We start from the raw sequence: 22,121 nt of genomic DNA on the forward strand, positions 1-22,121 counted from the left end.
GAGTGGATCGTGTGTCTGTGTATGAAGTTGTCATAAGCTCGTTTATCAGGCAGACGCAGCCATATCACTTCTGCACATCTGCACCAACTTTTGCTGTGAGGTTTATCTCTCTTTACTTTTTGCTCATCCAGCTGCTTATCTTTCCCTCCGTTTCCCTCTTGTCTCTCACTCGCTTTAGTTTTTATCCTTAAGACTTTCTGTCTGCGGAGCTTTTCGTGAGAATCGCTTTAACCCACTTTCTAATGTTCTCTCCTCGCCAAAGGCGGGTTTTCTAAATATTTAGAGGAGAGCTTTATTACGACAATAGAACAGAGTAACACGTGTTTATTTGACGTGTTCCTCCACCCATTTTTGATTATTAAATAGTCCGCCCCTAATGGCTTCAGAGGTGATTGTGAAACTGCAGCTACATGCAGCTGGAAGCTGAGGTGGAAATCAGTGTCGGGACTTCCTCCAAACACTCGCACAGCATAATTCACTTCCTTCTGCTTCCTCCTCGTGTGCTGTGTTTGAAAGGTGCATTCGTTATACAGTCGGCCTTACAGCAGACTCACTAGGAAACAAGTGCAGGCAGCTGCTCAGATGTTTTCTGCTACATTGCTGTGCACCAATAATCATCTCTGTCTCATTAACAAACAGCAGAGCAGAAATTCAAAGCTAACAGAGGATTTCTGTCTGTGTTGAATGTAAAAACTACACAAGCACCTCCCTGAAAATCTAAGCAGCTTTTGTGATTGGCCTGTTTTTAAACCATCAGTTAGATAATCAATTATTATTATTATTATTGCCCCAATATGAGGAGTAATAGTCATATCTGACAAATATATTTGCCTGTAAAAAAACTCAAATAACCGTAACAAAGAGAGAGAACCCAGGAAGGGATCCATGTGGGCGTTTTATACATTCCCATTCTGGCTGGCACGGCGTGATACTCCGTGACCACAACAACACGGACGAGTCGGCTGTACGAAGATTCACTGCAGAATCGGGTCAAATGCTGAGTTTTATTTATTTATGACCTGATTCTAGAAAAGATGCTTGGTCTGTTTTCTCAGGCTCACATCACCACTAAGGTTTTTATTTTAAATCAGATTGATTTTTTTTTCTAGTAACCAACGGGAGTTACTCTCACATGGATGAGGAAGAGGATGGGCTGCTGTATGGACATGACGCTGATTTCAGCAGCTCCAATCAAAACTCTTATCTCCAGGAAAGGTGAGTATTTGTCTTCTTCAGAGGTTTTTACAGACTTACTCTTTATCCATATGTTGGTGTCACCATCACAAAAACATTCAGTGAACTGTTGCTCACATTATTATTTTTTAGCTGTTCCTAAAAAATAACATTATTGAGCATCTTGTGCTCCATTGCACTGTTTCCTCCTTAATGTAAGATCATTGCTCTGCTTTTAGCACGCTAACGCTGCCGCAGTTATAATAATCGACGTGTGAATGTTGTCTGCACGAGGGTCAAACAACATAAAACCATTCAGAAGAAACTCTGCAAACACAGGATGCGACTTCCACACAAATAAAATAAGGGCTCTGTTTGCCTTGTGTTTAATTTGTTTAAGGGAAAAGCCTCACGTCTCTAGCCCGGCTCAGCCCCAGTCTCCCACCCAGAACCAGAACCAGTGGCAGATCCAGCACGTCAAAGCCTCGAAGAGCATGGACCTGGGTACGACTCAGAACCAGCATCACACTGGTGGGGACATGATCTTTTCTCGTTGTGCGCTCTGCATGGTGGCTGCGTGCATCCTCACATACATTTAAATATTCCTGCTGCTGCATGACTGCTGCACGACTGCTGCACCACCAGCATGCTCTCAATAGCCACATGCAGACTGACAGCTGTCCTGTCGCATGCAGGTGGGGCCTCTGCAGAGACACTGGCTGCAGCTTTGTGTTTGTCTTGTGTGCTTACTTACATCCTGTACTAAACAGAATCAGGTTCATGTTAAAGAATAAGACTACGCCGTTTATGCTTTTACATTTCGGGGCCTTGGACTGAGAATAATGTGATGTGGCTTCTAGGAGTGTGAAGCTGCAGCATCTTTGTGGTTGACCTGTGAACATCTGAGACTTCCAAACTTAAGAAAGCAACAAACAAAGTGCTAAAGCGGTGCAGGGTTTAGCTACAGCTTCATTATGTTTTTTTATTCATGCAAACGGTGTGAGGAAGGTGATGCCGTGAGCTCACATCTCGGTCACCTGTTGCTCTCTGATTCGACGGTGTGGTGACATTTCAGCGACTGTTAAAGTCAGCTGTAGAGACGCTGCGTCCGTGTGCGTGCTTACGCCTGTGCTTGTGCATACATCAGTGTAATGTGACAGTGGATGCAGCAGCACAACAAAAGCCTATTGTTTCAAATGTCACTTCCCTCAGTCCTCCTCCTTGAGCAGGCTCTGCTTCAGATATGTGTGTGTGTGTGTGTGTGTGTGTGTGTGTGTGTGTGTGTGTGTGTGTGTGTGTGTGTGTGTGTGTGTGTGTGTGTGTGTGTGTGTGTGTGTGTGTGTGTGTGTGTGTGTGTGTGTGTGTGTGTGTGTGTGTGTGTGTGTGTGTGTGTGTGTGTGAATGAGACAAAGCAGAAGACTATTTGAGTGGCTCAGACATCTGTTTCTACACGAGTAACAGACTGATGGTATGCACTACATGCCTGTACATCGCCTCCTTTGTGTTTTTGCTGCCTTGATCTTCATTAAATGCACGACAAATAAATAAGGATTTAATAACTGATTGCTTGAATGGCATGTTTTCATTGCCAAACCATCAGGCAGCCACAATAACAACATCATATTAACAAACGCCTCAGTTTTCTTCCTTTACTGACAGCAAAAGAGCAAAATTCAGCTTCACCCACAAGTGCTGCAGAGACGAGGACCTTACATTTTGGGGATAAATGTTATCCCTCTAGGCGGGCCTGAAGTTCTGCTTGATCCCTCTCTGTTATGTTGTTATTCCCAGCATGCCCTGGGTCTCTGCAAAGTCCAGAAGAACATATTGCTTGCACACTACAAACAAGACGAGAGCGCTGAAGCTGAGAAGATGGACATGGAAGAAAAATGGGCAAATTTTGTTGACACATTATAATATGGCCTGTGACTCAGGGTGTAACTCTCCTGTAATTAAATGTAATTTATTAGGCATTATATTTACCTACCTTCAGGGACTTTACAGAAGAAACAAACAGTTTTTCCCGTCTTACATCATAGTCACGCTGAACTTTTCCAAGTGCAACATCGCCGAACTTCCAGGTATTTTACAGGAAGTTTGTCCTGGCTCCGTCGTTATAAGGTCAGGGAGGCCTGGGAATTTTGATGGCACTTATTTTTGGTAGAGGAGCAGACACCTTATCACACGTACTTTGGTAAAATAAAAGGTCAGTTCAATAATAAAACATTCATCATGCACATCAATGCAGTGAATATTAAATAAAGATGTAAAAATTCAAGGTCAATCCATCCATAATATGACCCGCTCCCTGCAAACTTCAGCCTATTTACAGATTCAGATGGAAGATTTTGTTTTGTTTTTATGCAAAATTACCAAGAAATGTGCTTAAATTTAGTTACAGTGTAATTATTTCTGTGTTTCCTGTCAAATCATGATTTTTTACCCTGTTGTAAGAGTTTGTAGGTAAATATAATTACATTATAATCTCATTTAATAGAGGGGAACACAGCCTTAGTCGTGGGCTGTTTTATAAAGTGTCAGCTTCATTTTTTGGTGATGGTTCCTGTGAAAGCGCTTCGATTGAGCTTCAGTGCTTTTATAAAAGTTTGTAAGCTTCAGCAGAAAAGCTGCGTTTGTTATCGCACCAAACACCAATGAAGTCATAACTACAGCCCAATATTAACCACAACCGCACTGCCTCGCCAGTTTATTCAGCTCTGCTAATTTGAGCATCAATTAGCAAATATGTCTCTGTCAGCCTTTGCATCGCCGTATGCAAATCAGATTTCTCTCATTAGTACTGTATGTAAATGCAGTCTCAGAATCACATGGACTGAGTGACGAGGCACGAGCACGGATCCTGTTACGGAGCTCAAAAGGAGATGAATCGCGTGCACGGACACACGCAAACGTCACCGTGGTGATAAAAGATTTTTCACTTTATATGCAATCATAGCTGGACGTGAAAAAAAGTTTCTAGCTGAATTCTTTTTTAACTTTATTTATTAGAGGCGCTTTCAGCTTGGCACTATTTAATTAAAGTGATATTTCAAAATCAGGCAGTTTTGGATATTTTATGGCCGCTCCAGCAGCAAAGAGCACAGCAGCGCCTCAGCTAGATTTAAGTGTTAATTTGCAGGCGATTGTTAGGAAAGCTGAATGTATGGGAGTGCAGCAGGGCAGCTTAAGACTAAAGCAGGAAGTGTTTGTGCCTCTGAATTCTGCTTACTGAAGAATACGTGGTCAGTGGAGACGTACACTCAGGGCTCAGCGAATAATCCTGTCGTTATACTTTGTGTTTTAGCATTTTCACAACCTGTAAATGTAGTTTAATGTAAATAGTTCATGCAGTCATGTTAATAAGCGCCACAAATGTGCTTTAGTGAGAACTCCATTATCTTTTTTCATATAACGACCACATTCCTGTTAGGATACGACTTCATGCTTTTGTGTGTTTATATAAAAAAAGAGCACGACACAGTTTTCATCTCTTTATCAGTGGGTCACTTGTATAATTTCATTTTTATTTAATTTGTCCTGATTTTATTTTCCAGCCCAATTAAAAACTGAAGAATTATTTAAGATCAGTTGCAAATGATGAACGCCTCCCTCGCTCATCGCCGTCCCTGTCGCTCGCTCCGTCTCTGACACCTTTCCGTCTTTGTTGGCTTTCGCTCGCATCCTTTTCCCTGTGAATTCAACCAAAACTTCATTTCTTCAGTTTCGGAGGCTGAATTTGAGTTTTTTGTCATTATAAAAGTAGGCGACGGGCCTCCTGTGTGTGTTTTCTCCTGGTAACACAACACCGTGTGCATCACATGCGTGATCCCCCGCTGTCGGGGAATGCGGTGCAGATCGTGTCAGATGCACACAGGCAGTTTGGCGGCACGCTTCAGGCGTGGTTTTCATTAGAAAAGTATTTGCTCAGAGAAGCCGTGTCATTGTGTTTGATGCAGCTCTGCTCATCAGCTTCTTTCAGAACGGAGGGAGAAAAAGCAGGAGGGGGACCGAGGCGGAGGTAGGAAGTGTAAGACGAATTAACAGCGAGAATGTTGATCAAAGGAGGGAAAGAAAGAGGAGCGACGGGCTGGATGGACGGGGTGTAACTGAAGAGAAAAGAAAACAGTGAAGTCGAGACAAAAGGGCAGAAGGTGAAGGGACAGATGGAGGTCAGAGGGAAGAAGACAGAAAGTGAAGGAGGGAAGGGAGGGGAGATGACAAATGGAGTGAGAGCGAAGGGAGGAAGGGAAATGACTTAGCAGTAGCAGCGAAGCCGACCCAACATCACAGGAAAACAGAGCGGCCGTCCCGCCGTCGTGTAAAATGAGACAGAAAACATAATATTGGTTTAAAGAGCGACGGTGAGAGCAAAGAGCGGCAAAGTCAGAAAATAGAAGTGCAATAAAATCAAGCATTTTGGCGAGACAGGCGGGAGGACCGAGGACGCGGCGCGGCACATGTTTGTATGTTAACATCAGTTTCTTGTGTTTCAGTGGCAGATGAGAACAATGTTGGATCACTGGCCGGAAGCAATGCAGGTGAGTCAAACTCCCAAACACTCCTATATGATCAGTGTCACACACACATGCAACAGATTTCAGGAAACAGCAAATTCAGCCACAATAAATAAGAAACTGCAGTCTACACAGCAAACATATACATGCTGGACACGTTGAAGGTTTTTCTGGAGACAAATGGAAACAAAATTTACAAACGAACCAAGAAAGAAGAGCAAGGCCTCACCGCACAGTCGAGACTGCTCCTGAGGATAGGAGAGAAGGACGTAGGAAAGCTGAAGTGCGGGCGGGCAGAGATGGACGATGCTTCAAAAGCTTTCACCACAGCAGCCGACGAGCCCGTGTTTTTAAAAGTTTTCACCTGAAACTTTTCTCTTTCTCTTTGCCTTGAAGTCTCCAGCATTACATTTGTGGCCCTTCAGCATTAAGAGCACTCGTCATTGCACTCTGGTGTGAGTCTGCCTTTATCCTCGTCACTCAGTCCAGCACTTCTCCACTACATACATGCTGGTGCAGACTTTTATTTGTTAGCTCCATAACAATTCTGAAGATGATATGAGCATGAAAGACAAGTTATGGAAACAGAGATTTAACAGTAATTTTATTAGATTAGACCATAATGAGATTAAGATGCGCTGTCTGTTCCTCTTTCCATCATTCCGGTAAAAAGATGAGGAAAACACATTTTTCCTTTCGGTTTCTCGTCTTTGGTTTGGAGCTGAGCGAATGCCGGGATCCAGAAAATGTGAGTAAGGCAGACGAGGAAAGAGGACGTGATGAGGACTGAACTTGGTAAAAATGCAAAGGTGTGGACAAAAGTCCCAAACAAAGCTGTCAGATTTATATTTTTGTCAGCTTAAATCAACAGTGTTGATGATTATGGGCTGTTACCAGGAGGGAAGACCCGAGTGTTAATAATAGTGTTTATATTCTGCTACTCGCTGACTACGACTGACAGATTGTAATTCAGATTAAACTGTGGCCAGATTTACTTGTTTGTCCTCGGTCAGTCTGTATGTTCTTCACTTTGGTCTCCTTCACTCTGCTGCACTGCCGGCTGCTGCCAGTTTTTAAAGTCCTGCAGGATAATAATAGTAATAATAATAATAATAATGATAATAATGATGATGATAATAATAATAATGATAATGCGTGCTGTGTCCGGTAACTCAGAGATGTTTTCTTTACTGGACTCCTGGATATCTGACATGTCGTATACCTCACCTCATGGTTTACGGCCTGTTGAATGTCCAGTAAAGACACTTGGACACTTTATCTGTTTTTCCCCCCACGGTTGGTTTCCAGACTATTTTCCTAAGGCCCGTTTACACATTCCCCGTACCTGTTGCCTGTCAGCGTGTCTCCTGGTTTATAAGGCTGCACAGCCCAGAGAGCTGTTAAAGAGAGTGTGTGCCTGGCAAGCGCGACAGCCCACTTTCCTCTTCTTTAATCCATTTTTTACAACTGAAATGCTTCCAGCAGCCTCACGATAGGCTGTCAGGACAGCTGCACGGACTTTGGAGGAGGCAGAGCGTGGGGTGGGGTGGGGTGGGGTCCTGGGAAATGAGCAGTTTAAAGACAGTGACTTCTGGGAATGTTGTTTACACTTCCAGCAATGGTCTTTCCCTCTACAAACCCAAAGAAATCCCCGGACAACGACATCACAGGCTCACCCACATACACGCGTGAAAGCTGTCACCATTATGGTAATAGTATGGTAATGGAAAGTCTCCATCATTCTGTGGAAAATGTGAACTTCATGTTATATTATAGTTCTGCTGAATTTGAGAGGCAAAGCAATGGAAATAGGCGACCATATTACAGACTGTGTGTGCGCGTGCATGTGTGGAAACTTTCCCTTTAAAAGTGAGTGCGTGCAGGTCTTTGTGGCTAAATGAAAATCCCACGTGTGGAGGCTGCAGATGAGCAAACTGTCTTCAGTAAGATTTTCAGAAATTCTTGCGATAAATAAACACAGAAAAGCCCCGCTTTTACATTCTGACAGATCGTGTCGGGGTTTGTGGTCAGACGTGTTTGACGTCTTTGTGGTGGCATTGAGAAATAGGAGCTCCGGCATTCTGGTAATAAATCAAACGAGCTGTGGAAGAGTCGACAGAAGAGATGCTCCCAAGTAAATTCCATGAAGATTACTTGAGTCATTATTGGGTGTACACGATACGGCTGCTTACATGATCAGAACACATTAGCACGTATCGTTCAGTAGTGCAGACTCATCCTTTAACCGCTGTGAGAAGGACGATGGAGTCAAACACACGCACACCAAAACTGCTGACAGGACGTAAGCGGTTGCAGCTGTGCTCCTTTCGCTGTGCCGAGCCTCGGGTGATGAAGGCGGCCTCGAGCTGCCCGTGTGTTTGTGAGCCAGCGCGCAACAGTGCACGAGAGCTGTTTTCATGTGAAAGTCAATTGTGGGGAATAAACAAGCTCTGGAATCGAGAACATTTCCATCCACGCGCACAAACGCCCTCAGTTGTTTCTTGAATATGCGTGAGTCCTTAATGCAGATGCTTCTTAAGAAGTGGGAAAGAAAAGGTCTCGTGTGTTTATACTCACTCGTGTGAGTTTTTTTCCCTGCAGCAAACATGTCTTAAACTGCCAAATTTCTTGTATGCCTTTGTTGCAGTTTTATGTCTTTGTATTGCCGAGTTTTGCTTCCTCCACCCACCAGCAGCCCTCGCTCACTCACTTTCTTGCCAACGCCATTCAGGCTTAGAGGCTGGCAAACAGGCAGAGGAGCTTAGGACGGACAGCATCTCTCTGAAAGTGTGTGTGTGTGTGTGTGTCGGGGGGCCAGTGTGATGCTGAGGGACCCCGGTACAGTCCATTGTCTGAATCGCTCCCTGGTGAAACTTTGACTTTGACAGCAGTTGCACGCTGACACCACTTTGCCAATTTGCGTCTTCAGAGAGCCGCATCTCTCTGGATCCCCTTCTGTCTCCTTCTCCCTCTGATTGTCTCCTCCTTCCTCTCTTCCTTCCTTTGTTTCCCAGTCTCTCTGGCTCTCCCAGACTTTGCTTTGGATTTAACCTGAAAGCCACCTTGTTAGGCTGATGTGGATTGATGGATTAATTTGTCGCAGGGAGAGCAGCTCAATTTGTGTCTTGTGTCAGCGTGGCTGCCTGCACGTGTGCAGATCGTGCTCGATGCCGCCTCACATTAGCTCCTACCGGCTGTTATTGGAAGTAGTGACTGCTTTTCCATCATTCTGTGTTTTAACTGTCTTTGTGTGTCCCGTTGGCTGTGCGCCCGTATACCTAATGACCTTTGACCCCTCCCAGTCTCCCTCAGTAAGCCAATAAAGGTAAGCAGTAATCGGGAGATGGTCAGAGCTGTCGCTTCTCGCTGGTTTGGCCATTCGTCGTTTTCAGGCTGTACAGGATGACGTGTGCTGCGCTGATGTTGTATGATGCATGAGATACTGCACGACGAGGTGGAGGCCAATGTTTAAGATTTCCATCTTTTAGCAAACTGAAGCGAGAATCTATATGAGCCTCCACAGCTCGTGCATTAATGAGTGAAAAATAGATTCTCTTCTCTAAACACCTCGTGCACATGGATCTCAGATGAAGGAGTCATTATCCTGCAGAAACGACACATCAGCTCTTGTTGGCAGCGAGGCCGGCGACCATCTGGTTTTTGGGGTGGCGCTCGTGGAAGTCCTCCATGCTACATATTTGCATTATCGCTTCTTTCGGTCAATTTTTATACCGTCGCCTTTCGGTACAGCTGCATCTGCATTGAGCTCTGTGGGAATCTGAAAATAAATACTGAGACATGAGACTGGTGATGATGTCACGTGTTTGTATGGCTTATGATGCCTGTTCAATTATTACGAGCCCTGTGGGATCGGAAAACCTCATTTCGTTGGCCGGGATCTGTGAACCGCTCTGCACACATATAATAAACAGGAAACGGTTGCTTACACAAACCGTCCTCCCTTCCCAGACTGTTTCACAGCAGATACACACACACACACACACACACACACACACACACACACACACACACACACACACACCTTAGAGATGCTTCGTGTAGCCTTGCACACCTCACCCTTTAGATCACTGTGTCACTTTATTTTAAGGAGGAATTTTTAATTAAGTGTGTATGTCTTCTCTAACGCCGCATGCCTGGGCCGGGTGGTATTTGTGCTGTGATGTAATGCTTTTCTTCCCCCGATGGGACAGTGGGAGAAGCTGGATATTGTCTTTTTCCATGGAAAAGTGGAGCACAGAAATGGAGCTGCATTTCCTTATTAGAGCGTCCAAAGAGTGCTTGGGTTCATCAGAAGTTGGGGCTGTTGTTGGGTCTGCTGGCTTTGTTGCCGCTGCCTGCTGCTAAGCTGCTCCTTAGTGTAATTTTGACTTTGAAAGTAGCCCACTGCCTTCCTGCCAACAAAATAGCCTCGGGATAGCTTGGCATTCTCTGTCTTTGTGCTCTGTTTTTAATTTTTTATTTATATATTTTTTGTTTTTTCCTCTCTCTCTCTCTCTCTCTCTCTCTCGTTGTCACTTCCATCCTTCCTCTTTCATTCCCAGGCCTGCTGTCTTTGTTTCTTTCTTCTTTTCTCCTCTCTGTTTTTCTCTGCCAACCCCCACCTTCCTCCTCCTCCTCTGCCTCCAACCATTTTGATATTCTTGTCTTACTTGTGATCCCCCCACACACCCCCCTCGCTCTCTCTCACTCTCTAAAAGCAGCTTAATTCTATCATCTTACAGTTGGACAGCAGTAATTACATTTATGACACAAATCCTGCTACTCAAAGCAAAAAATGTTTGTGGGACCTTGTGTGTGTGTGTTAGCTATATATCTTTATAAGTGATTGTGTGTGTGTGTGTGTGTGTGTGTGTGTGTGTGTGTGTGTGTGTGTGTGTGTGTGTGTGTGTGTGTGTGTGTGTGTGTGTGTGTGTGTGTGTGTGTGTGTGTGTGTGTGTGTGTGTGTGTGTGTGTGTGTATTCCCTGATTACCCAGCCAAACACCACAAAGCTATTTATAAAACTTCGGCTCATCCAACTACTGAGTGTTTTGCAAACAGTCAGAGTTTGGACTCAGAGGTCAGTCTGTGTTCTCGGTTTTATTAGCTTCCTTGTTCCCGTTTTGCTTTTTGAAATTGAGCAAATAACATACGCTTTATTATATATATGCAGTTAAGTCCATACGTATTAGAATAGCAACAACACTTTTGTAGTCTTGTCTCTGTGCGTCCATTAAACTGTCCAGTCCTTTCAGGACGTTTTCTCATTGTTTAAACACAGACGTGATCTGGAGCTGATCTGGCTGCTGGAACTTTCAGCATGAGGTCCACAGAGGTGTTGATGCAACTGAACGAGGCTATCATCAACCTGAAAAACCACAATAAAAAAGTGGAAAAATCAACAATCTGCTACATTCTTAAAGGCAGTGAATGCACCGTCCAACTCAGCATCACCATCAAGTTTAATTCAATTCAATTCAATTTTATTTACACAGCGCCAAATCACAGCAACAGCCGCCTCAAGGTGCTTTATATTATAAGGTAGACCCTACAATAATACATACAGAGAAAAACCCAACAATCATATGACCCCCTATGAGCAAGCACTTTGGCGACAGTGGGAAGGAAAAACTCCCTTTTAACAGGAAGAAACCTCCGGCAGAACCAGGCTCAGGGAGGGGCGGGGCCATCTGCTGTGATTGGCTGGGGTGAGAGAAGGAAGACAGGATAAAAACATGCTGTGGAAGAGAGACAGAGATTAATAACAGATATGGTTAACACAGAGTGAGTGAGAAAGGTGACTGGAAAGGAAAATCTCAGTGCATCATGGGAATCCCCGGCAGCCTACGTCTATTGCAGCATAACTAAGGGAGGATTCAGGGTCACCTGGTCCAGCCCTAACTATATGCTTTAGCAAAAAGGAAAGTTTGAAGCCTAATCTTGAAAGTAGAGATAGTGTCTGTCTCCTGAATCCAAACTGGAAGCTGGTTCCACAGAAGAGGGGCCTGAAAACTGAAGGCTCTGCCTCCCATTCTACTTTTAAATACTCTAGGAACAACAAGTAACCTTGCAGTGTGAGAGCGAAGTGCTCTAATAGGGTGATATGGTACTACAAGGTCATTAAGATAAGATGGGGCCTGATTATTTAAGACCTTGTATGTGAGGAGCAGGATTTTGAATTCTGGATTTAACAGGAAGTCAATGAAGGGAAGCCAAAACAGGAGAAATCTGCTCTCTCTTTCTAGTCCCTGTCAGGACTCTTGCTGCAGCATTTTGGATCAGCTGAAGGCTTTTCAGCGAGTTTTTAGGACATCCTGATAATAATGAATTACAGTAGTCCAGCCTGGAAGTAATAAATGCATGAACTAGTTTTTCAGCGTCACTCTGAGACAGGATATTTCTAATTTTAGAGATGTTGCGCAAATGGAAGAAAGCAGTCTTACATATTTGTTTAATATGTGCATTGAAGGACCTGGTTTGTCCTGGTTTCGGTGCGTAATGACAGAATTATTTCCATGGTTAAGAAAAACAGCTTCACATCGTTTGAATCAAGTCAGGAACAGTCTCGAGGAGGCGGGTGTATTATTGTCAAGATTCAGATCGACATTACGACCTTGACATCTAAAGAGATGAACTTGTTACAGAGGGAAAAGACGGAGAAAGAAACAGCTCGTGATCCGAAGCTGATTATGTGTCAAACATGGTGGAGGCAGTGTTGCGGCCGCGCGTGGCTCACAGACGATCCAGGTCACCGGTGTTTATCGATGATGTCACTGCTGAAGTGTACGGGGCTCTGCTCAGATACGATCAGGCAGTGGAAATACAAACATTATGTTTCTTATTTCTTTAAGTGTGCTTTATTATAAATTCACTTAAAATAAGAGTGACAGATTATCAACTAAAGTATGCACTGCGGCGCGGATCTCACTGAAGTGTAATTCTACTTAAAGTTGTCAGGTGAAAGTGGTGTATGGGGGGTTTCTTCTATCACGCAGCAGCTCTACAGTCGAAAACTTGTATTTAAAATGATTTAGTTTGTTTTTCTTTGTTTAAAGGCAGAGTGCACGTAGCTTCAGCCCATTAGCCAGCAGCACACGGTCCTGTTGAGCTTCTGGAAGTCATAAACTATGTAATCACACTGTCAAAACAAATATAGATGCTTCTGTCGCAGTGTTACAGTTACACAGCTAACACCCTGTCATACCCCATGGCATATATGAAAATGCAAATCAAGAAAAATGAGTCACCCGATGTAAATTGCGAGTTCAGCAGGGACTAAAGAGCTGAGACGGTAAATCATGTGCTAAATGCTAACAGCACATAAAACTTTTCATTGTTTCGGTGTCGTAACAAAAGGTTGTTGGACCACAGCTGGAAGGGAACTGGTCTGTCTGCAAAGTAGACACTGACTGGATTATCTTTGCTTTTCTTAAACTGGTTCTACTGGTTTGTTGTAGGTTTGGCTTTGATGTTCACAAGGAAAAGCATATTTTGCTGATGGCTCACGTAAATCTAGTGTTTCTTATTAAAAAAGTAACCCTGAAATAATTTAATTGAAGTTTCAGTCTCAGTTTTATGACTTTTGATGGAACATTATTGTCTAATTGTTTCCTCAGTTCAGCTGTTCAGCTATCGCTCCTAAGTTGATCCACTATGAAATAATCACATGGTGCTGTGATGATTCAGTGTGCCTGTGAATGTCATGTGGGCAGTGTTTATGGATGTGAGTCGACATGTTGTGGCCTTTGCCCGTCTCCTCTCTGAGCGGACCACTTACATTATGCATGTGCACACGTTCATTGTGAGTTATTACTCGTTGTGTGTTTGTGTGCGTTTGGTTAATGGTTGTTTAAATAGATGTGGAAGTCGCCTCCTCAGTCCTCGGTCATCTCCTGTGCAGTGAAAGCATGCGCGTGTGCACGCACGCACAAACACAGCAGCGCGTATAGGGAATCATTAGCTAAAGTGATGCAAGTTTAGCTATCATGAATCACAGTGGCATCATATCGACAGGCCACGGCCAGCAAGGAATCTGAAGTGTGTGTGTGTGTGTGTAAGGATTACCAGTATTTTGAGCTGGCAGCTAGCCCAGCCTTCCTCCCTTCTTCCTCATTTTTCTCTGTCCTCCTCTCTGCCACCGGGGTTTCCCATGATGATATCCTCTGGAGGAAACTTAATTTGCTCCCTCCCAGTCATCTTTCCTCCTTCCCATCTTGTGTCTTCTCTGTTTTAGGTGGCACAGGGTGACACTTGCATTACCTATTCTCCCTCTTTTGTTTAATAAACAGTAATCCTCTCAAGTGGTGGAGACATCACAGTGGGGCCCGAGGCTGAACCTGGTCCGGATGCTTTTAACTTGGGTTTGTGCAGCAGATAGCAGCAGTTGCTAGGAAGCCTGCAAAATGCCACGAGTGCAAGCTTTGCTGTTTTTACAAATGTAGACTTTGTGTGCTTGAAACGTGAGGCTCCAACACACATCTGATGTCTCTCTCCCTCCCATGAATACTTCCACCGTTGCACTGTCTTCTCATCCATCGTTCTCCTCTTCATCATGCTTCCTGCTAGATCCCTCCCTCCCTCAGTAATATCTCTCACAGCATACTCGTGATGATGGATGGAGATCTAGGAACGGTGAAGCAGACTTCCCATCCATCACAGACTCAACAACAGGATAGTTAACTGCATCGCTTTTTTTATTGGCACTTCTCTCTGGAGTTCAGCCGTAGCCTGGTGGGTCTGACTTCTGGTCCTCGTGTCTCCTTCAGGTTTTTAATCTGATCACAGAAAGGTGCTGCAGGAATAAAGCTTTTTTCGATCACCACACCTGGGCAAAGGTGTCTCTCTCCTACTGTATATGTGCAGGTCGGGTCTTCTGAGGCACTAAAACCAGGAGCAGAACGACAGCATCTACATCGTGGACGTGCAGTGAAAGTCTTCAGATTTGCCAACAAAGTTTAAAGATGATCTAATCAGAATTTGCCGATCAAAATTTAACATGTTTTTGGTCAGAAATTAAGATGTTTATTATTAGAAATTCTTCAAAGATGCTTTCTGACCTTTTTAACTTGATGCAGTAAAGTAAAGGAAGATGTGACACTTCAAACTAATCTAAGCTGTCTACCTTGAAACTGGGGTTTCATATTCAAAACCACTGTGTGCTGCCAGCTGTAGCTTTCTGTGCTGTCAGTCTCACCTTCAATGATCAAATGCAACCTGACTGATTGTCCGGAGGAGACAACTGCAACATGCTAATATTACTTCCTTTCCCCCACAGCATCATCAAGCCCCGTGGAGCTCGGCCCCACCCTGGGCCTGAAGAAGTCCAGTTCGCTGGAGAGCCTCCAGACGGCCATGTCGGAGGTCAACAGAAAGAACGAACTCCTCCCGTTCCACCGCCCTCGCCCAAATATGGTGAGGGGAAGAGGCTGCAACGAGAGCTTCAGAGCAGCTATCGATAAATCCTACGACGGGCCGGCTGAAGATGATGATGGTAAGCGGGAGAGAGAGACGTGTGTCTGCGATATGCTGACGATGCATTGTCATTCATTTGTCTACACATCACTTGTTAGTGCTTTAGAATTACCGACTTGTATCTGCAGCTCAGTCTGATTGGTGACGTTTATCTTCACCACCTTCACATGGAGTTTTCTAACGCAGTGATTGATGCCCACTCGGCTCGCCGCTGTGTGCAAGGTGTTCCCCAATTACATTTTCTCAAGTAAAGTGTGACAGGGGCTTTGCAACAAGCACCTTATGCCTCCAAATATCAGCACATATCCCATTCCCAGCTGTGTTATTAGCAGCCAGGTCTTATCAGTCACCACCAGAGTAATGAGTCGGCTTGTTTCAGATCACTACACTCACACGGGATAGGACTAATAGGGCATTTCAACACACACACACACACACACACACACACACACACACACACATCTGTCACTATCCTTCTAAATATTCAACACTTTCAGAGCTGCAGTTAATCGACAGAGAGCTCTGAATCTGTCTTTCATTCCTCTCCTGTGTGCTTCTCTTTGTCTGTTGTCGTCACTTTTTGCTTGGGTTTAAATCATATCAGCGTCGGATGTAAATGCTTATCGAGCGCTGCCTGTCAGAGGTGAGTTTGCACTCTTTAGCCCTGGACCTGCGTTTGTTAGAAAGGCAAACACTGGTAATATTTTGACAGTGTAAATGAAACAGTTAATGTGCAGCAGATGCATTGTGTGGGGTCCTGAGCTGAGTCCAGCTAATACCACAGGAGAACAGCGTGTCACAGTTTCTAATCTATTCACTTTGATGAGTCAGTGCCTTTGAGGCCGTACTTCAGCTGGGATGGATTACTCTGAATACTTTTTCTTATTTCTGTTTAAATTGGATCACTTCTTTATGTCTTTGGCGCAGGAAAGATGAAAAAGTCCCGACTTTATGCTGACATGTGACGAGTCTCTGGCATCAACGTGCTTTGAAGCAAATATTCTGATTATGATTCAACCTGTTGTTGTGATATTTGCACTTTTTCTGAAACACTAAAATTCTGTGAACAAGCCTCACAGGAAAAATAAAAACCCACACATGTGCACAATTATCACAGCAACAAACAATCTTTAGTGAGATCACGTCTGCTGCCATTGTGGAGCATGATGCTGTGGGTCTGCAGCAACACAAACACACGCACACTTCCATCCTCCCGGAAGACGGTCTTTGTAATTAATGCTGAAGTGAATACCCAAATAAAATTAAGCCCCATTTGAAGTAATAAATTTAGTTTGGTTAGCTTATGAAATCTGACAAGGAGTCTATAATTTCTGCGTGTTTGTGTGTTTGTGTTGCGTCTCAGACCTCCAGTCTGTCGAAGAAGCAATGAGGCGTCACGGTTTACTCTGTGAAGAGCAAATCAGCTCTCTGTAAAGCTGATAAGTGCGCTGTGGAGAAAAATGTAAACTCTGAGTCGTTTTTATTTGTGCACATTGTTGCTTAATGCGTTTGGGTTTTTTGGCCTTGACCCTCTTTGTGACGTGTTGTGTGAGCACCAGGCTCAAGATCTTTTTATGTTCCTTAAACTTCCAGGTGAACATGCAAGAACACAACTGTGCAAACAGTTAAGCAGTCACTTGTAGCACGTTTGTACTCACACAGTGTCATCAGCCAAACGTGGAAAGGTCACCAGCATCACTGACTGACTGGCCGGGTCACACCCCCAGAATAGTGCGTTGTTTTTTGTGTAGTTTATTATCACTAAACAACATTTCTCAGACATAACCTGCAGTCATCGCACGTTAGCTTAAAGCTGCCGTTGGTGGTCTCTCCTGCACAGCATTCCTTCAGGTCAGGTCGATGATTCAGATGTTTATGTTTTATTGAATTAAATCCAAAGTAGTTGTTTTTGCTACTTTGTTTCATTGTTCTTATATTGTTCTCCTCTTTTTCCCCTCCAGATGATGGTACCGAGCCCAGTTCAGGTCGGGACACGCCTGCGAGTAGTTCCTCTCGGCAGGGAGTTGGTGACCAGGCCGAAGAAAAAGGCAAAAAAGAGAAGAAAAAGAAGGCAAAAACAAAGAAGAAAGAAAAGAGCAAGGCGAAGGGAAAAGAGAAGGAGAAAAAGAAGGCAGAGGAGCCCGAGGAGGCGGAAAAGAAGAGCAAGAAAATTGGCTTCGGCCTGCTGAGGTGAGGGGCTTTAAAACGAGTGCTAGCATTAGCTTCACTTTATTGTGTCTTTGTAATAAAATCCGAACTTTGAGCAGAGACGCACCACAGCAGACTAAAGATTCACTTTAAACAGATGTTATAAAAGCCAGAAACCCCGCTGTCCCCACGGCTGTCCCCACGGCTGACCACACAGCTGACCACACAGCAGATATCAAAGCTTTGAAATCATTTCTCACAGAGCGGTGATTTCCAAAACCAGCATCAAAGCGTTTATCAGACAAACAGATTTGTTTTAACGTTTCACAGTTTCACAGTGAGCATAAACCTTTAAAAGGTCTTTGTGATTTTTTAAGATGAATTTAAGATGTGCACATTATACACACCATCCAGACTTCAGTGGAAACGTGGTGGTACCAGTCTGACAGTCTGCTCCGCTTTGCTGTGCCTCACTGAATAAAGTTTAGTGTGTTTGCTGAGACGAGAGAGAAATCTGTGTCTTTCTCATTTGCACTTTTAGATATCAGCGTTTTTTACTGTTTGCTGATCACTTTTTAGCTGCCAAGTCACCGATAAGCAGTCCTAAACTTTTCTGCTGCTGCTGGATGTTCTCTGTCCTCTCAGAGCCCACGAACCCCCAGCTGCACAGGATCAGGTCACCTTTGGTATCAATGCAAGGAGCAGAGTTCACTAGGCCGTCATCTTTTCTTTGTTTATTGCCAGAAAAACTGACGTGCATCATCAAGTGTGTGTACATCCCACCTGCGTTCATACCGTGTCGGACAAAACATGAACACTGAGCTCTTCTTTGTCCCTTCATGAAACGCCGTCACGTGCTGCTGGGCACAAAGAGCGCTCTGAGACTGGTGCCCAAATTTCCCTTAAGAGGTCCTGAAATGTTCACTCAGAGCTATTTTGTATGATTAAGACTGCACCTCTCAGCGTGACTATAACATACATGAATGAGGCAAAGTGTTTCAATGAACAATTTACTATACTTTCCACCTTAACTGCTGCCTACTATCAGTGTTTTTTCCCCACCGTGGTTCTGAAGTGGGATTTCACATGACTATTACACAGATACAGATCTTCAGATAAACAGCAGCGTGCAATTTGATCTGCAGCCTTTCAAAATACACTCACAAAAGCAGTCTGTGTGAACTGGGACACAGAAAAGCACTTCCAGATTTCAAAGTCCCATTTTATCACAATGATTATATCTCCAAATTGCATGTTATTTAAAGTGTAATATTAGGCAGTTGGACTAATATGGACTAATTTGGTGTAATCGAATATGTTTAATTCTTTTTCTTTGAAAGTCGCCACCTTTTCCCCGATCTCCCTTCAGTTTCTCTCATTCCTGCACCATTTAATCATTAGGAAATAAACCTTTATGATGCGGAGATATAGCCTCGTTTTATTGTGCTAAAATTCTATCTTTGTTATTCAGTGGACTGTGTAAATGGCTAATCTAAGCCTGTTAATAATAACGTCAAATGTTTTTTATTCTTTGCTAAGTGTGACCGAGTGTGAGGATGACTAACGGAGCGCTGTGCATCGTGTCCTGTGTGGTTTACCTTTACAGGAGCTACCTGTCTGCCTGTTTATCCTTAGTTCAGCTGAGATGTGCGTACCTTAATGCCGCCATCCTCAGCCCTCAAAACACAAAGAGACCTTGTAACGCAGAGCAAAGTTCCTGATAACTGAGCAGAGATGAACGGGCTCTGAGTTTGATGAAAAGTTTACCTTAATCAGCTTTGCTAGCTATGCGTTTGTTTTTTGTCAGCTGTGTTTGTCAGTAGTAAAACTGAAGGTCTGTGATTCACTCTGGGTGTTTCTCTGTTCTCTGGAGGGACTTTGCTGTTGAGTTTTCAGACTTTTTGAATTAAATATTGCGATATTTGAGGATTGTGAATAAAACTGCAGTTCAAGATCAGATAACAGGAAGTGTGTGTGCACAGAAAGGGAGAAAATGGGTCCTTTTCTTTGTGTGTGTGAACTGATCTTCATCATAGCCTGAACTCGTCTTCAGGAATAGTTCTCCGGGCTTCCTGAAGGACGTTCAGAGCTTTCCTTTGGACGTTTCTGCCGAGATGATCCCAGGATAGATTAATAGCGTTGAGGTCTGGGCTGTGGGGATGCCGATCCGTGACGGTTTTTGTTGTTTGTGTGTTGTTTACGGCACTGGCAGCGTGTTTGGAATCACTGTCATGCTGAAAAATGAAGCTGTTTCCAATCACATGCTTTCCAGATGCACGAATCTAAATCTGATGGTACTTAAAAAAAATCTAAACAACATTTGTTTGCAGAAATAAATAAATGCTGCTTCCTGTAAGATGTGGCATTTTAATATATTGTCACAAAAATAATTGCTGCAAATGTCTTTGAAATATTTGATTGAAATATTAAATTTGATGCTATCTTGCCCACTCTGAATGGGAACAAATAATGTGTTTTTGAAACAGGCTGCTAGTAACAAAGTGTCTAATGATCCAGTTTAAGACTGGTTCTCTGTTATGTGCAGAAACAACACTGGTTTCTCCCTCAAGGTGCCTTTTCATGCTTGAATGATTCACAGATCAGTGTTAAGTGGCTTAACAAAGAAACACCCAAAAAAATATTCCTCTGAAAATGCTCAGGTACAACGACTGAAAACGATGAAAGCAAAGCAAACTCTGAAAGACCTTCAGAAAGTCTGGAAACTGTAGACCACCTAAAAAAAGAGAGCAAAGTCTGGCTTGTTAGAAGCAAAAGGAAAGAAATGAGGAGAGGATCAAGACTTTTGCACAGCACTGCATGTATATGGAAGCAGGTGAATCTTAGCTTTGGACTTGAGATGAATGATGTTGTTTAAACATGTTATCAAAATAACTGCTGATGTCATTCATGACGAAACGTTTAATCATCGTCACTTTTGTCTGAAATCAGCAGTGAAGGTCCAACAACAACATACCGACTGGGTCCTAAACTCCGTCCGCTTCAGGTCCCAAAGTCAAACGAACACTGCGCATCACTGAGAGTTAAAAACTGACTAAATTCTTTTATCTTTAATAAAATAATCAGTGTTGCTGCTTTACCAGGTGTAACTATTAAGTTTAACATCCAGGCATCCATGAAAACAGGATTTATTACATTTAACAGAGTTAGAAGTTAGCAGGAGGTTAGCTCGCTAGCTTCCACCTAAACATGATATAGCATGTTCTGACTGAGAGATTTCTGAAACATTCAAACGTACAGCTCTGCTATCACTTCCAACATAAATGAAGACAGAAAACTAAACAGCAGTGACGTTTGTAGGGTTACTGAAGTTGGGCTAGCTGCTATATAATGATGTGCTACGTGATCGCTAGCGACACAGCTATGTTAGCATAGCATAAACACAGTGAAGCTGGAGGATGAACGCTAACTTTTTTCCACTCGATAAAAGTTAACGTGAGGGTTCCCGATGGTTAGGGACAAATGCAATCGCATGGCAGGATGCTGTAAAACAGGGGTCGGCAACCTTTCTGATGGCGAGTGCCATTTAAAATTTCCTCAGAAGTCAGAGTGCCATATGATTGCATTAGCAATAAATTTAATAACGCTCTATATGAATAGTTACACATTATATAGAACCACTTTATAGAAGTATATTTGTTCGCAGATGTTGGCAGCTATCAGTGAATAGTTATCAGCTATTTTGAAACAAAAACAAAAAAAAGTTCCATAACAAGAACTCCATTACAGCAAATACAGAAAACACAAATTCTATTTATGGTCTCCTCACAACAATGATAAGAAAAATAAACTGGGCCAATATGGCATGTTTGTTAATACAGAGATACACATGTTAATGTGATCTCTGGTCTCCCACTCAGAGACACAGGTCTCCGAGTGTCCAGCATTCAGACGGCTACCTGAGGACACTCATGTGAGAGAAAATCTGCTCACACAGATATGTAGAGCCCAATACTGTGAATAAGGCCTCTGCAATGTTCTGAAGACAGTTAAACTTGTCAGGTAGTGATGTCCAGCAGGTGAAAATGCAGCTCCATGAAGATGCACAGCTGTCGATTCCAGCTACTTCAATGTTATATGTATGATTTCTATACATTTTATGTCAGATAAAAACCTTGGTTGTAAGCTTCAGATAATTATTTAATAACAGCCAGACATTTTAAATGAGAGTAAGAAAGTATTTCCTTGTCCCCCCTTTCCCTGTTAATGCCCTACCTGGCCCCCTGGCAAAACTTTGCTAGACCCGCCCCTGCACAGTTACCAGCTGTCAGCTGCTCAGAAAAGGATCCTGGTGTTATTTGTCTCTCAGAAACAGTTCATAACTTCCCTTCAACTCATCCATGTCACCTAACAGGTAAACCTGTTTCTCCATCACCTGTTCAGCTCTGATGATTCAGTAAGGACATCTCCTGGTTTCATCTTCATGTTTCCCTCTCACCACATATACAAACAATCATGACCAGCAGTTTTTACAGCTGTGGCTCCAGCAAACATCAGCTGATACTAGAAATTAATATTAAATAAATTCTAACAACAGCTGATCAAGCTTAAACGTGCTGCTGTTGTTTAACGCGACATCCGCTGGTTTCCTCTTTCTGGCGCAAATAAACAAACACGAGAGAAAAGCCGATCAGCTGATCATTGATTGTTTCATGATTGGAGTAGCAACAGGAGAGGGAGGGGGGAGAGAATGAGAGAAGAAGAGGCAGCTGCAGCGTAATGACAGAATAAATCCAGCTTTGTGTCTTTTTTTCATTTTAGCTAAAGTACGCGACAAACTGTGTTCCTTTTCAGCTCAA

At 43.4% G+C, this 22,121-nt stretch overlaps 1 protein-coding gene across 2 annotated transcripts in view; it reads left to right on the forward strand.

Moving 5' to 3' along the window:
* Positions 1-22,121, forward strand: part of pard3bb (par-3 family cell polarity regulator beta b) — a 248,745-nt gene that overhangs the window by 112,392 nt on the left and 114,232 nt on the right. The window contains exons 15-19 of one of the 2 annotated variants that reach the window (XM_039600345.1): positions 1,110-1,215; positions 1,574-1,704; positions 5,667-5,711; positions 14,960-15,175; positions 17,118-17,346. In XM_039600345.1, coding sequence (XP_039456279.1) covers positions 1,110-1,215; positions 1,574-1,704; positions 5,667-5,711; positions 14,960-15,175; positions 17,118-17,346 — 727 coding nt within the window. The remainder of the gene's footprint in view (positions 1-1,109; positions 1,216-1,573; positions 1,705-5,666; positions 5,712-14,959; positions 15,176-17,117; positions 17,347-22,121) is intronic. The other variant, XM_039600346.1, reaches the window with a different exon arrangement.

Source organism: Oreochromis aureus, linkage group 16 (genome assembly GCF_013358895.1).
Source record: "Oreochromis aureus strain Israel breed Guangdong linkage group 16, ZZ_aureus, whole genome shotgun sequence".
Taxonomy (NCBI): domain Eukaryota; kingdom Metazoa; phylum Chordata; class Actinopteri; order Cichliformes; family Cichlidae; genus Oreochromis; species Oreochromis aureus.